Genomic DNA, 14,974 nt, shown 5'->3' on the forward strand with positions numbered 1-14,974 from the left:
AGCCCCGAGTAACACAGAAATCCACAGGGGCCCACGCAGTCAAGAGGGGTGGTGCTTCTTCGGCACTGCCCTATTTCCCGTAATCTATATTGTCAGAATCCCAGCATCACTTACACCACGCCCTTTGGTGGATTTACAGTTCACTTAAGGTTTAGTTAAATTGCCCACTAATTAATTAACAATGTTTAGCAAAACCAGTCTTTTTTCATGACTTTAAAGAATGGTAAACTTTAAACATATAGAAAAGTACAGAGAATAATGCTGGAAAACATAAATCCACCACCATGCAGTCCCATTTCAACATTCTGCCACAGCTGCTTGAGATGTTTTTATTTCTACTTTTTATTTCAAAATTCAAAAGTAAAAATAAAAATAAAACAAACAAAAAAGCTAACAAAAGCTAACTATGACATAGTGAATCCACCTGCCAGCCCTTCCTCCTTCTCTTGTGATGATAACTTCTGAGTTTGGTATTTCTTACTCACATTCAGGTTTTTATACTTTTAGCACTTATTACTGTATCTGTAAATAAAATATGTAATTATTTTACACGTTTAAAACCTTTATATGAACAGCCTCTTACTGTATATACTGTTTCGCATCTTGCTTGTTTGTTGAACATTTGTTTTTGAGAGAACATGGTCTCCTTTGTTAACTCCTAAGATAAAGCTGAGACATCAACCCAGGCTGGTTTCAGGAGGTCACTTCTAATTCCTCCTGGCCCCTCATCTTTCTGCCTAGGTATCCATTCTTCATTGGAATCCTCAGTGTCATCCACATGGAGTTTGGCCTGCCTTCATTGACACATGAAAGCTGTTCGAGGGGCTCTGAGACCTAGAAAGAAGCCAAATCTTTGTCCTAAAAGGGAAGAGGTGGGAGGAGGAACAAAGGGTGGTGGCAATGGAAAGCACCACAAAGCCAGTGTGGCTCAGCATGGGCTGGGAGAGTCTTGAACAAGGTCAAGATGTGAGCTCTGCATGACTAGTGCCGACACTCAGCCATGCACTGACAAACAAAAAGAACAAAATTTCCCCTCCAGATTTGTCTCCATACAGAGGGGAACTGTGGGCAGATGCAGCCACCAAGAGAGAGCCAAAATAATACAGGGACAGAAGACCTGTTTTGTATTTCCCAGGCTGGTCTGCAGCCAGCACTTGCAGTAACCTATATTAATCAGTTCATTATAGTTCTTTTTCACATTCCTATAGCAAATTTTCTTCAATTCTCCCATCTCTGCCCATTCTTCCTTGGAGAACTATATAGAAATGCCTTTGAAAGCATCTTTAGCCTAGAGAAAATAACATAGTTCATCACTGATTTACTGTATACATCACAACACCGAGTGGGGCCTTTTCTTCTACCTTGTAATCAGAACAAGCAGAACACAGCCTGGGGCCTTGGGGGGGTCTCTGTGAAACAACGATAAAGACATTTGTTCCCGCCCTCCCCATATTGTGTCCTGTTGGAGAGGACACAGCAGTTTCCTAGCTCTCCCCAACCCAGAGAGTGTGATTCCAGTGTCCTTTTCTCTTCCATGTCCCAGACGGGACAAATTGTCCCCACTCCACGCACATTCACAGCCAGGGTCACACAGAGCTGCAGGCCATGGGTCTGTGGCCCTCCAGACACCAGCTCCTGTCACTAGGTCCCCCTCTCCATCCTTCTTACAGATCCTGCTTGGAGCCCAGCTTCACTTCCCCCACCTCTCACCTTGGGCTTCTGCCCTGTACTCCCTGCATCTCCCTCAGGGGTCTCCTCCGGGGACCTGTTGGGGCTCTTGGTGCTGGGACAGGCTGGCAACTCCCTGCTCCAACTCCAAGGTTGGGAAGAACCCTTGAGTCTCCCAGCTACAAGGCCAACGTTCCTGTGGAAAGAGATGGTGCTGAGAGGAGGCCACAGCCCAGACCATTATGCACAGCCAGGCTCTGTCTTCTCCACTTGGCCAGGTTGTCCAGACCAGGAAGATGTGGAGACCTTGCAAGGACTGGAGGATGTTGGGGAGGTCTGAGGGCTATTGATGGGATAGGGGGAGGGTCTCTGCTGGCCACGACAGACCACCTAATGTAAGCTGTTTTGTTTCAGTTCCCCTGCATCTTGACGCGTCTGAGGAAGGGTGGCAAAGGTGCCTGAGGGTCAAAGCTTAGGTGTCTTCGAGGAGAGTCCTGAGATGTGAGGGCCGGGGGAGGCCCATGGAGACTTTGAGGCCCCCTGACTGATGGGACTCGGGTCAGACTCACCAGCTCCACCGAGAGGAAATGAACATTTCTCATAGGAAGCTTCTGGGATCTTCAACTGGAGATTCTGGAAAACTGTGGGAGTAAAGCAGTCTGGATCTCTAAGGAGCAGCAATCCCACAGGCTGAGGAGATTTGGTGTCTCCAAGGCCAATGAGATTTGGGGTCTCTCAGGCTGAGGTTCTGGGGGTTTTGGGGTCGAGGGGATTTGGGGTATCTCAGGCTGATAGTATTTGGGGTTTTTCAGGACAAGATTTTGGGTCTTTCATGCTGAAGAGGTTTGGGATACTAAGGTCGAGAGGCTTTGGGATTCATCAGGTAAAGGGAGTTTGGGGTCCCTCAGGATGAGAGGATTTCGCATTTTTGAGGATGAGGAAACTTGGGGTCTCTCAGACTAAGGAGATTTGGGGTCTCTCATTAGGGGGCATTAGGCTCTCTGACACTGACGTTATTTGGGGGTCTTTGAAGCAGAAGGACGTTTCCAGGCTGAGTAGGATCTCTGAGCTTGGGGAAATTCGGTCTCTCTGTGGCTGTGGTATTTAGCGTTTCCCAGGCTGAGGGGAATGGTGATTCCTCAGGCTTAGGGTGTTTGGACTCTAAGCATTAGAGGATTTGGCGTTCCTGTGGGTGAACGGTAGATTCGAGGTGTCTGAAGCTGAGGTGCGTCGGGGTCTCAGGCCGAGGGGGTTTGAGGTCGGTCCAGGTTAGCGGATTCGAGGTCTCTTGGGGATCAGGGGATCTGGGGTTTCCCAGGCTGAAATTTGAAGGTCTCGGGCTAAAGGTTTACAAGGGTTTCTTACTGCACGGCAAAGACTTCCCGAGTTCCTGTCAGTCTCCCTGGCTTTCTCCTGCCCCGCTGCCCACCCTGGCTGGCGCCCGCTGGGATCCTCTCCGGTTGAAACGGCCACGCAGCCACCGGTACCACCAAACCACCTATCAGAGTTGTGACCCAAACGCTCCCACCAATGAGCGATCAGAAGGGCATAAAGGGGCGGAGAGTAGGGAAGAGCCAAGCCTGTCAGTCACAGGCTCCCCTCAGTCCTAGGCTCGGGTGGTAAGTCGGGACCTGGTCTTTCCTGCCTTGTGGACAATCCGCCCAAAACCTCAGGGATTGGCCGCTCTGGGTGGATCCCTGAAGGGGTGATTGGATTATAGCACCATGCAGTAGTGAATGGTTTAAAAATGGTGGTGAGGGACGTTGTTCTGAGGACTTTAAAAGAAGAGGAGAGTCTGTCTCTCTGCTCTCTCTCTCTCTCAGCTTCCACCATCTTGCAGCGTGAGACCCCTGGTTCACTGTTGCCACCACCAGATGGACTTTGGACTTCCCAGCCTCAGAAACTTTTGCAATAAATTTCATTTTCTTTATAAATCACCCAGTTCAGGTATTTTTTTATAAGCAACAAAAACAGACTAATACAGCAAGCTTTTCTCTCAGGCTCATCTTTAGGCTTCAGGTAATCCACAAGAGAAGACTTGAGCAGATGTAAACTGCTCGTATAGTTTTGACGGTGTACCAAAATTCTGAGCCAATCTGAAAAGAACAAGACAGCATTTTTTTATTTGTCCTGTCTTACATTTTGTTCTGGGCACATAAAGAAATGTCTCCCAAATTACTGCTTAATGGAACAGAGACATCAGTGATTGCACACGACAAATATGGTCTACTCAAAACAGTTTTGAAAAGTAAGTTTAAAAAAATCGACTATAATGATCAGAAATAAACCATGGTAAGGGAGAATAACGTGTTCTCCAAAATTACTACATTACAATAATCATAAATTCCAGTTTTCAAAAACAAAACAAAACAAAACCCTAACAAACGGGAAAACTTTTCAAAGCATGCAAAGAAACATGAAAGCACTTCCCATTCACGGGAAAATAGTAATGATGATGATGATGATGATAATTTTAAAAATGGTGGGTGGGGAATCCCAGCCAATGAACTTATTAGACAGTCTTTAAATCACCCAAAACAAATGTCATACATATGTCCAAGAGGTAAAGGGAATGATGCACAAAGAAATAAAAGAAACCAAGGGAACAATGTCTAACCAAATAGAGGTTCTCAATAAGGAGATAGAAATCAACAGCTCGAAAACCATAACATGTGAATTGACAGCTTCACTAGAGGTTTCAAAGGAAGGTTTGAGCATGCAGAAGAAAAAATCAGAAAACTTAGTTAGGTCACTTGAAATGATCCTGTATGACGAGCAGAAAGAGAGAAGAAAGAAAAAATTAAACACAGCCTAGGAGACTGTGTGATCCCCATAAAGAAAGCCAATTGTATTAATCCACTTCTGTTGCCGATAACAGAAAACCTGAAACTGAGTGATTTATAAAGAAACAAAACATGTTTCTTACAGTTCTGGAGGCTGGGAAGTCCAAGGTCCAGGAAACACATCCGGTGAGGGCCTTCTTCTTGGTGGCGACTCCACAGCAATGCAGGGAGAGAATGGGTGAGCAAGAGAGCTAACCTGCTCACTTGCTTTCCTTCTAAAGCTGTCAGAACCACACCCATGATAACTCATTACTTCATGGACAAGGGCATAGTACTCACAATCCAATCCCTCCTCAAAGGCCCTATCTTGCAAATATTATAATAGTACTTCCCACCCTCTTAGCACTGTTACAATGGAGGTCAAGCCCCAGTGAGTTTTGAGGGACAGTCGATCCCCAGAATGACAGTCCCAGAAGAGAGGCTATAGAGAAAAGGGCAGAAAAAAAAAAAAAAAAAAAACATTTCGAAGAATAATTGCTCAAACTCCCAAAATTCTTGAGAAGACATGAAAGGTCAGATAGAATGTTCCTTGGCTTAGAAGCCTTTAGACCAAATTATCTCTTTCTGAAGCCCTCACATTTCTTCAACACCCAGACCCTGTAGGCAAAATAGGCTCACACTGTTACCTGCCCTTTCTGAATGCCCTGTTTAGTGTATGTCCCCCTCTCACTTCTCTGCAGGAGGTCAACGAGAATAGAGATTTTTTGACACCTTCTCATGCAATGACAAACCCATACATAAATAGCTTAGAACAAACAAATCATGAAGAAATTGTGCATAGATTATGTTTATTAAAGGAATAATCCAGTTAAAAACTGGAGGGGCTGTGACCATCAACTCCATTCACCACTGCACTGTGTTTACAGAACTCTTACAAGCAAACCTTACAAGTAAACCTAAGATTGCCCCCACCTTGAAAACGACCTGACACATCCCTTCAAAGCATTCATTCTCTTCTGGGGGCGAGGGGTAAAGGGGGCAGAACTAGGGGGCAGAGTTGTTACTGACTTTTCTGAAAGCCTCTCTTATGTGATCCAAGTGGGATTTATGTTCATTGTTAACTTCAGTGAGTGCACAAGCTATCCCTGTTTCTAAATATGTAACAAGGTTAGTCATGCCTATAGTAAAGCATTTCTGTGTCTCACAAAAATAACTCACAGAAAATCTCAGTTAAAGGAGATAGAAAGATTTGATGCAGAAATGGAGAAAACAGCCAAATTCACTTGGAGACAGACTCAGACACAAACTATATAGGAATGAATGAACAAACGGTAACAGCGTGGCAGATAGCAAAGCAAGGAGATGAAAATATTGAAACCATTGTAGAGATGTTCAGTGTACATCAGCAAGAATAAATGATATCAGGTGATAAAAGTATAGGCAGAGTCAGAGGAAGAGACACACACTCACACACAGAATGAGAAAGAAACCTGGGGAAATGTAGACACACAATTTGAATTTTAAACAGAGACACTGACATCAGGAAAAACAAATGTGGTTCAGAGATATCAAGTCAGAATGCTCACAAATTAATCATGTGATTATGAGGCCCACATGCACTGATACTCAATGGAAGGAAGCATTAGGGAAAATGTACAATTTCACACTTCTTTTGGTAACCCCCAAAACAGCGGGACCATGGGAAAGCAGTAATATGACTGAATTACGCGGATGAGTCAAGGACGAAACTCAGGAAGCTGCATTCTCTTGGGTGGACATGACCAAGCCACTAGGCAGTAGCAGTTTAGTCAACAGTAGACAGCTACGGTTTTGCTAGACCCTCCATGCAAGTTCTCCTCACATTTCACTCCAAGAGCAGCTACAGTTAAAACTGGCAACCAAGGGCTAGCAGGAGATAAGTATTTGGAGAACGCTTTCCTAACCTTTTCTCCATTCATTAAACGCTAAGTAAGACCCCTAAACTTGCCGCTAAATACTAAGAAAAGGGCACACAGAAATCTGCTGACCTGCTCTCATGCAGGGCTTCTGGAACTGCTTTCTTTTACAAGCACAATGGAAGATAGGTAGCAGCACATGGCACCGGAAAAGGTTCCTGCTGTTTGGATCAAGATGGATCAAGCTGCTTAGAAAGCCTGTCCCGTTCTTTCCTTTTATGTTAACCTTATGCACAACATGCTGAAAACACCACAGAAAATGAAAGGTTTCGGGGTTCCTAATACGGTGTGGGGTATCATTTACTAAGACAGCATTCTCACTGGAGTATACCAAGAAAGGAATGTACTCATAATGGCTTTACCTATTTACATTTTGGGATCTTCACCTGATACACAGGGTCTTGCGTAAAAGCTTAGACTATCTGAAAATAGGAATATTAAGAATAAAGTCTACATCTAGGATCATCTAGGGACAGACAGCACATGGGTGAAAGTCTGGCAGTTGTATATTCAACCACTCCACCTCCCTGCTCTGTTTATATTTTTTGCCCAAACTCAGTCACCTGGAAAAACAACGGCACTCACATACAACTATGAGGAGACCTGCTTTTTCCCAAAAGTTTATCTTTTCACTTAGTCACCTTTGCAAGAAACAAAGCCACACCTTCACTGCCTTCCCTCATCCCTTTGTGTCCTTTCCCACAGTCCCTTCATATACCTTATATTCCCATTTCTTAAAATGTTGCTGGGAAGCCTGGCCCTGACAGGTTGATTGTCCCAGCAAAGCACTGTGCATTCATCTACCTAAGGATGACGTTTGGTTCAGAAGAGAAACGAACTTTAACAGTTGCACCTTGAATTCTCCTAACGCGTCTGACAATATGCACAAAAGAGGATATTTGGAGGAACCCTGTGCAAGAAAATTTCACCCTGATTATTTTACTTCTGTAATCACTAGGTCCTTTCTTTGAACTACCCTCCCATTCCTGGGAAAAACAAGAAGTGTCAAACTAAACTGTTTCTCTTTCCATTCTTCTTTCTCCACAACCCCTGCTCTGTGGGGAAGGAAAAAAACAAGTCCTCAGACGGAATCCCAAACCTTGGTGTATCTGCTCTCTACAACTTTATAAGCCCAGATCCTCCACAGACTGACAGTCCCTGGACAAAGAATTAAAAAGCCCACATGGATTTGACCTATGTATAATCTCACCCCAATCCAGTACACAAGCACATACACAGAGACACGTACGCTTGATGGTGTTTATTTCTCCTTCACACCAATCCGATTTTATCCAAGTGTCTTGCTGTCTGCATTTTTCATCACCGGATCTGCTTTTCTTTCAATCCTGAGCATGAGAACACTGTATCTGAAGTCACATTTTAGAAGTTCTGCTTTTTTAGGTAAAGTTTGATGCTCCGAGATATTCAACTCAAAAACTTGGAATACTCTAAAACACACAAACACACATAAAAACTCCTTTTCTCTGAAAAATGTTAAAAATTGCTTTAATTATGCAAGGTCCTGCCCAGGAAAAACTAGCCCTTCCCCGTTTGTGACCTCTTCAATTTCCCCTTACCATGTGTTAGCAATTGCTCTCCGTAACATCTGCCCCACTGCCAGTGTTCTCTGTGTGAGTAGAATAAGCTAAGGAGATAAACAAGAAAATTAAAAGACACCTGATTACCAAAATGGAAAATTGATGAGAGAAAGGAATGAGAGACTGTACAAATATTCATAGCCTTTTGTGGAAAGGGTGAAAGGAGGAACATTTGATGAGCCAAAATTTAAGGGGCTGGAGAAATGACTGAGGGTGGGGTTGGCTGTCATGGAATTAAGTTCAGAGAAGTAAAGGATTGAACTTTGCTTCTGTCCAAACGACTCCGGACACTGACTACAGTGCAGTGGGCTTAAGCTTCCCCAGCTCTAACTTGTTTTGCAGTGCAGTTTCTCCAATGTTCCTGTTTCATCTTGATGCCCTGGGTGACCTGGTTTGTGTCATTCCCTGTCTTTCAATTTCTACACTTGTGAAATGAGTGTCCAGGTACCCAAAAACATGCATTTCAGCCCCTACTTCCCGAGCTGCTCACCTGCCCTCTCGGTTCCCTGTCCAGGCACCTGCATCCTCATGTGGTACCGCAGGGGATTGAGCCATAGGTCTTCACAGATGATCTGTTAGGGGAACCAGGACAGGACCGCTCAGGGTTCAGACACCATTCCCAAGAAGGCTGGGGACCCTCCCTGGTCATTTCTGAATTTTCGCAGTGAGGCCCTACCTCAGCGATCCTGTTAGATCCTGCAAAGTTGTGGTCAGAAAACCAGTTGAAGAAGAAGTTAACACTGCTGTTGTGGTGCCTGCGGCTATAAGCCTCATGTTCATAATCCTGATACCACTGAACTGGAGTGGAATGAGATGCCCTATATCCTGCAGGGAAGAAAAGTATACAGGAAGGGGTTGGAGCATGCTGACGATGATAAACCCAGCACCTTCACTACCCATCCTGGGATCCACCTCCTACCGGTGACATTAATGAGATATTCCTTAATAATCACTTTATTCCGGAAGTACGGGTTGTCCCGAAAGAACATCATGATCTTGCAGCAGTGAATGGGATGCCTGATTTCCTCCACCTGTCATGACAAAGTGGAGAAGGCTAAAATTTCTTTTCAGGTCACCTACCCTTTTCTGTTTGCCTGAAAGAATTGCTTCTCTTATCCTTCCCCGCTCAACCTTCCAGCCTCAGTCTCACTAGTTCTGACCTCCAAGTCGATCATGTAGCTAAGCAAGTCTTCATCTTCATCGCTGATCATGGCCAACATCTCGGGGTGGTTCACAATCTGCCTCAGGTCAAGGAGCCATTCCATGCTACGGAAGTAGGCGCTAGAAGCAACTGAGCATGTATAAACAGCTAGGAGAGTGTGTTGCGCAGGGGTCTCCCACACCTCACACATTGTGTCTCCCACACCTTATGCACTGTGCCCTCCCTGCCTTTCATGAGACACACTCAAGGCAATGGGTACCTTGCGTGGCCTTAAATGGGAGACTGTCCACGTTGACACAGGGAGGGGCTCCTTTCTGAGGGATGCTGAGCTCTATGTGTCCCCGATGTACTAGGGGCAAAAGTGAATCTGCTTGTATCTAAGTATGCACTTTATCAGCTCTGACTGACTAGGGTGGGAATTCATACACATTCCTACAGCATTATTGTCAGGAAAGCCTGTCCTTCAAACACCTTTTCTACATGAGAAATCCTTTGTGCTATTCACGACACTGATCCAGAATGACTTCTAATTCTCCGCCCCAGTTAGTGTCTCTGTGCCATAAGTATTTGTATTTGCACGAGTGTGGCTGCAGCTCCGACTTCCCTCAGTCTGTACCTTCCCCCACACCCCCCAAGCAGATGTTTTCCAGTACAGGAACGGAACACTGGTCCTTGGTGCTATCAGTACCATTCTCTAAACAACTGAGCAACCGGCCAGAACAGCCTGTATATTCTCATGCTGAGCTGTCCCATGGATCGATTGCTATTACCCTTGCCCATGCTCCTACCGGTCAGTACAAAGCGAGATTCGAAAGGATACGGCTTTGGCCCAGAAGCCAGGGATGCCCTGGATGATGGACCTTCGGTGACCGAGAAGAGTCCTACGTCTCTGGACCAGGTTCTGCCTCAAACAAGCAAAGGCCGTCCTGGCTTGGTTGTTCACGGGCTCCATCTCTAACTGAAGGGCCTCCAGCGACTACAGAGGGGATAAGGACAACATGGGGCTCCACAGAGTCTGTGTCGGGGTCTTCTATTCAAGCTTCTCCTCAGGCTCTACAAGTTGCATCAGAGTTTCCTCCCCCACGTCTTCTTCCTGAACTTTTTCCTCAAATTCCTCCTCCTCCTCTTCCCTGTCAGGCTCCTACACCACCCTCTCACCGTCCATCACGTGCTGCGCCCACTCCCCCTTCCACTGCTCCTGCTCCTCCTTCTCCTCGTCCTGCTCAGCTGCCTCCACCTCCTGAATAACATCCACCAACACAAGCACCACATCATCCTGCTCCTCGACTTCTCTCTCCTCTTCTCCCTCTTCGGATTACCCCTTCTCTTCCTGCTCCTCCTGCCACTCAACGACCTCTGCCACCGCCATTCCATCCACAAGGACAGCACCACGTCTTCCAGCTCTTTATCCTACTGGTCCTCGACTTTTCCTTCCTCACACGCCTCTTCCGGTTTCTCCTCTTCCCTCCTCCACAGCGACCTCCACCACCTCCACTGCCTCAAACAAATCTAGCGCCACCTCCTGCCTGGTCGCCGCTGCCTCCCTCTCTGCGAAGGCCTCGCTTTCCTGCACAGCTTCAACCCCGGTCCCGGAGGCCTCCTCGGGCGTCCCACCCAACTCCGCCTGGGTCGCACACCCCACGCCATTACTGGCCTCTGGCGGCTGCTCCCCAAGAGGCCTACCGGCCCCTCCCTCCCGAGGGCCCTTTCCCACACCTACCTTCATCCAGGGTTCGGCGGAAGACCCTTCCTCCCGGGAGCCCGCCTCACTCGCCATGCTGCCCTGGTCCTCAGCAGGCTCAGCTGCCCCGGGTACGCAAGGCCGAAAGCCTTGAGCTGCACACCCCAGGCAGCAGCTAGAGAAGCCAAGCCGCAGGCAGCTTCCGGCTCTGGGAACTTCCGGGAGCCTCGCGGTCTGGCTCGGCATCGGGCGCATGCGCATGGCTTGGCGCGCTCTGCCGTCGTCATGGGGCCAAGGCGCCCAGCCACGCCCACACCGCTACTGTTGCTCCACGACCAATGGATGAAGAGGTAGTGGCTGTCACCCATGACGGCCCCGCCTCCCGGACGCAGACATCTGAGGCACAACTGCCCTGCCTGCGAGCCCAGGCCCGTGTCTCCAGGAAGCCCTCCAACTTGCCAGGTGCAGTGCGCACACACAGCCGGTTTGCCCTTTGCAAAGTCCAATGAGTGTTCCACTCCAAGGTCCATGCCTGCGTCTTGTGTGGCACCGAATTCAGACAACATAAAGTACTTAAGGACACGAAGCGGGCGCAGTGGACAGTACTGGGTATTTCAGTTCCAGCCCACAGACAGAGTGAGGTTCTCTGAGGGCCGGGCCCATGCGTTGCTCTATATGATGCTGCGCTGGATTTCACCGGGTCTAGAGGCAAAGAGCTTTACTGCATCGTCTCCCTCAGGATTAGGAAAATTAGGGGTCTCAGAAATAGTGCACGATTGTCTCTGCAAGTATCAGACCCTCTCCTCCTCAGTGCCTGGCACAATGGAGGTGATTCAGCAGAATGTCCAGCCGCCTGCATGCACACATTGATGCAGTGCCTTCCCAGAGACTGAGAGAGCAAGCCCTGGCCTCCTTTCTACCAATGGCAGATGGCCACCGCGTGGATGTCACTGGCCGTGTGTACTTTGGAAGAAAGGAAGTCCTTCGAAGGTTTTTAGGTTCCTCTCTTCGGTATGTATAGTGGGTCCGTAGGTCAAGGGTGTCATCCAGATCTCCTACACCCTTCTGCCTCGTGATCGTTCTCTTTTCTCCCCTCCCTGTTGGGTAGACGGTAGCGAGCGTGGTTCCACACATGCTGTGTTGGGTGACTGATGTCACTGTCTTGTGTTCTAGTGTCGCGATGGAATTGTACACGGGCACCCCCTTGCTTCACAACTGTGTTTTCTGCCCTTCCCTCTTTATTCTGGTAACGTGGTTCTGCACTTTCACGCGCACAAGTAGACTCCCGGGCTACCTCTTGCAAAAGAGGCAAGGTGAAAGGGACCAGGGCAAAGAGGGCGTGAACTACGCAGTAAAAACTGCCTGGGGCCAAGATGTGTGAATTCCTACTTGTCCTTCGACCCTGTTATGTTGACAGATTAGCACCAATTAGTACACCTGCACCACCACATCCTTCTTTCTAGATTCTCCCTGTCCCCAGACACCATGCTTGAGCATCAAGCACGGTCTGGTCAATCAGGCTCTGAGTCCAACTTTCTCTTCACGGCGCACACATGTTCCCATGCTTTTCCCTGAACTTCCCCGGGAGTGTCCTCACACGAGCTGCTGTGTGAGCCCATGTCTTCAGTGGCTTTTATTCTCTCTAACAAACCCAGAGGAGGCCCCTGGGAGCCAGCAAGCTCTGAGATGTTCTCCTTTCCTCCTGCCAGGCACAAATGTAAAGTGTCTAGGTAAATATCAGGAAGGGGATTTTGAGGCAAGTACAGCCATGCAAGCTTGCCGAAGCATTAGGTCATCTGAAAGTAAGGAAAAGAGAAGGCGGCATCCCCTCCTGCCCGATGGAGACTTTGCACAGCACACCCATGGACACTGCATGGGAGAGCTCCCTGCTCTGGGGATCGTCATTACTGGTCTCTTTTCCAGGAGCGAACATTTCTCAGTACGCCTCCTGGTCTGGGATGGAATGTGAACGCCCTCTTTGTATGAGTCACTACTTTTTCTGTCCCAAAGTGTGTGTCTTCCTTGGACATTCCCACACCAAAAGCAATCCCTGTAGCCTAAACATGTGGAATCAACCATCTGTCAGAAACATCCTGGTTCATTGAGATATGAAAGAGTTTCCCTTTATTTCCGTGCAACAAGGTGAGATGTCCAAGTCACTCTCAGATGGGCTGTAGAATAATGGTGACCAAGATGAGAGAAAGAGCAGTAAGGGCATTCGACACAGAGTGCTATGGACATCTTGAAGTGAAAATTTTGACATGCAGGCATAGAAGACGTGAGACTCATAGAACCATACACCTAGTGAGATCAGGTGACAAAGTCTCAAGGACAAAGACAGGGAGACAGAGAGAGAGAGAGGCAGAGATTGAGGATGTGAATGGACGAGTATGGCGACATCCTCACATGCACCGTGCACTGTTAAAGAGTAACAGCAAACACCTGGTCGAAGAGGACATGAGGAAAGGAATTGTTACAGAGGGATTGAGCCAAAAACTCACAAATTGATCAGGTCATAACTCCTGGATTGTGACGGGCTTGGGCCCATTGGAACTGGCATTGAAGAGAGGACAGCAGAGGCAAATCAAACCCATGGAACCTCACTTGGGATACCCCCCTATCATTTGGCGCTGGAAAAATCCCTAGTGAGAATGGGTTCCCCCAGCTGTAGATCTGTGCTGCGAGAATACGCTCAGTTCTGTCGTGTTCTCTGGGATGGCACAAGAGACCAATCGTTGGCACATGAAACTGCAGACCACTCCATCAGACTTCCCTGTCCGGTGCACGTCATTGCCCTCCACCTGCACGCTTCATTTTAGGTCAGGGCAGAGTTTAATGGTGCCATGTTTTGTCCCTGCCGGGAGATGACCTTGGCTTCGAGACACAACCCAGGCTTTCCCCAGCTCTTCAGAGTCTGAGTGGCTCCTTCCTGAAACCCAGGACGTGACACGAAGGAGCCTAGGACACAGGGAAATGGACCTGTCTCAGGAGCTCGGTGTCGGGCACCAGGTTGCTATCCCATCAACACTGTCCCGGAAACATAGTTGCATGTCCCATCAGGATAAATCCTGAGCGCTGGCGCGTGAGAGGTGGCATACTCCCCGAAGTTAGGGCCTGTAGGCTATGAAGGCCTGTCTCTGTACTGGCTGTGGCGTGTCTGGGGGGACAGCAGGCAGAACAGGTCAACACTTCCTCTCTCCAGATTCACTTGCCTGCCAGCACAGGTTTGCACCAGAGGGGCCATCGGTCTGCAGTCCGATGCTGAGAAACAGCAAGTGAGTTCGAGGGCCTGAAGGAGGGGTGGGCAAGGGGATTCAGAAACCCGCTTGCTCAAGCTACCGGTGCCACTGGGATACCTATGCCGCCATCACATGTGAAGAGGAGTCCTTAGAGCTTAGTGAGAATGTCAGCATGACATGTCCCGTGATGGTCAGAATTGTCACATACGCAGAGTTGGTGGAAGACCTGAAGAGCACATTGAGACCTGCCACCCCCAGCTGTGGCAGGATACACCCTTTACCGTGAGTGCCAGTTTCAAGTATTCCCGGGGAGCGGCAGCCCAATCGGGATGGAGCCATACTCAGGAAGTGCTTGCCACCAAGCACGTGAGGCTTTTGACCTTTGCTGTGCCTGCCCTGTTGTCTGTCACTTCCATTGTCCTACAGCACAGAAGCTGCGATGGCCTAAGAACACAGAAGGGCTCAGGGTTCTTAATACGTGTGTGGGTGGCCAATCTACCCAGAGGAAGACAGAGCTTCAGTGGACTGTCTCCTGAGCAGAAAGTATTTATAGCGGGCACTTGTGTTTCTGAGTCGTGCGGCTTGGGTCCAAGGCCTAAGCCTTCTTATCGGAAACGCACGTGGGACAACCGTCCTTCCCACCTCTACCATCGTTGGGGGATGATGCACACGTGGAGGTTTAGCTCGGACGTGGCTTTTACCCCATCCCTCTTCTGACCTTGGCCTCTCACCATTCGCCTGCAGTGGACGCCAGCCCCGAGTAACACAGAAATCCACAGGGGCCCACGCAGTCAAGAGGGGTGGTGCTTCTTCGGCACTGCCCTATTTCCCGTAATCTATATTGTCAGAATCCCAGCATCACTTACACCACGCCCTTTGGTGGATTTA

General features: G+C 48.2%; 1 protein-coding gene across 1 annotated transcript; it reads right to left on the reverse strand.

Annotated features, from left to right (window-relative positions):
* Positions 1-8,495: 8,495 nt before the first annotated feature.
* On the reverse strand, positions 8,496-11,215 carry LOC134368683 (testis-specific Y-encoded protein 3-like; the record flags this gene model as incomplete). The annotated part of the gene is made up of 7 exons (XM_063085097.1): positions 10,949-11,215; positions 10,647-10,790; positions 9,987-10,142; positions 9,165-9,242; positions 8,924-9,035; positions 8,681-8,829; positions 8,496-8,576 (listed from the first exon to the last, which is right to left on the reverse strand). Coding segments are annotated over exons 1-7 (987 nt in total), but the record flags the coding sequence as incomplete, so codon positions are not given.
* Between the last annotated feature and the right edge of the window lie 3,759 nt (positions 11,216-14,974).

The sequence above is a fragment of the Cynocephalus volans genome, chromosome X (assembly GCF_027409185.1).
Source record: "Cynocephalus volans isolate mCynVol1 chromosome X, mCynVol1.pri, whole genome shotgun sequence".
Classification (NCBI taxonomy): Eukaryota; Metazoa; Chordata; class Mammalia; order Dermoptera; family Cynocephalidae; genus Cynocephalus; species Cynocephalus volans.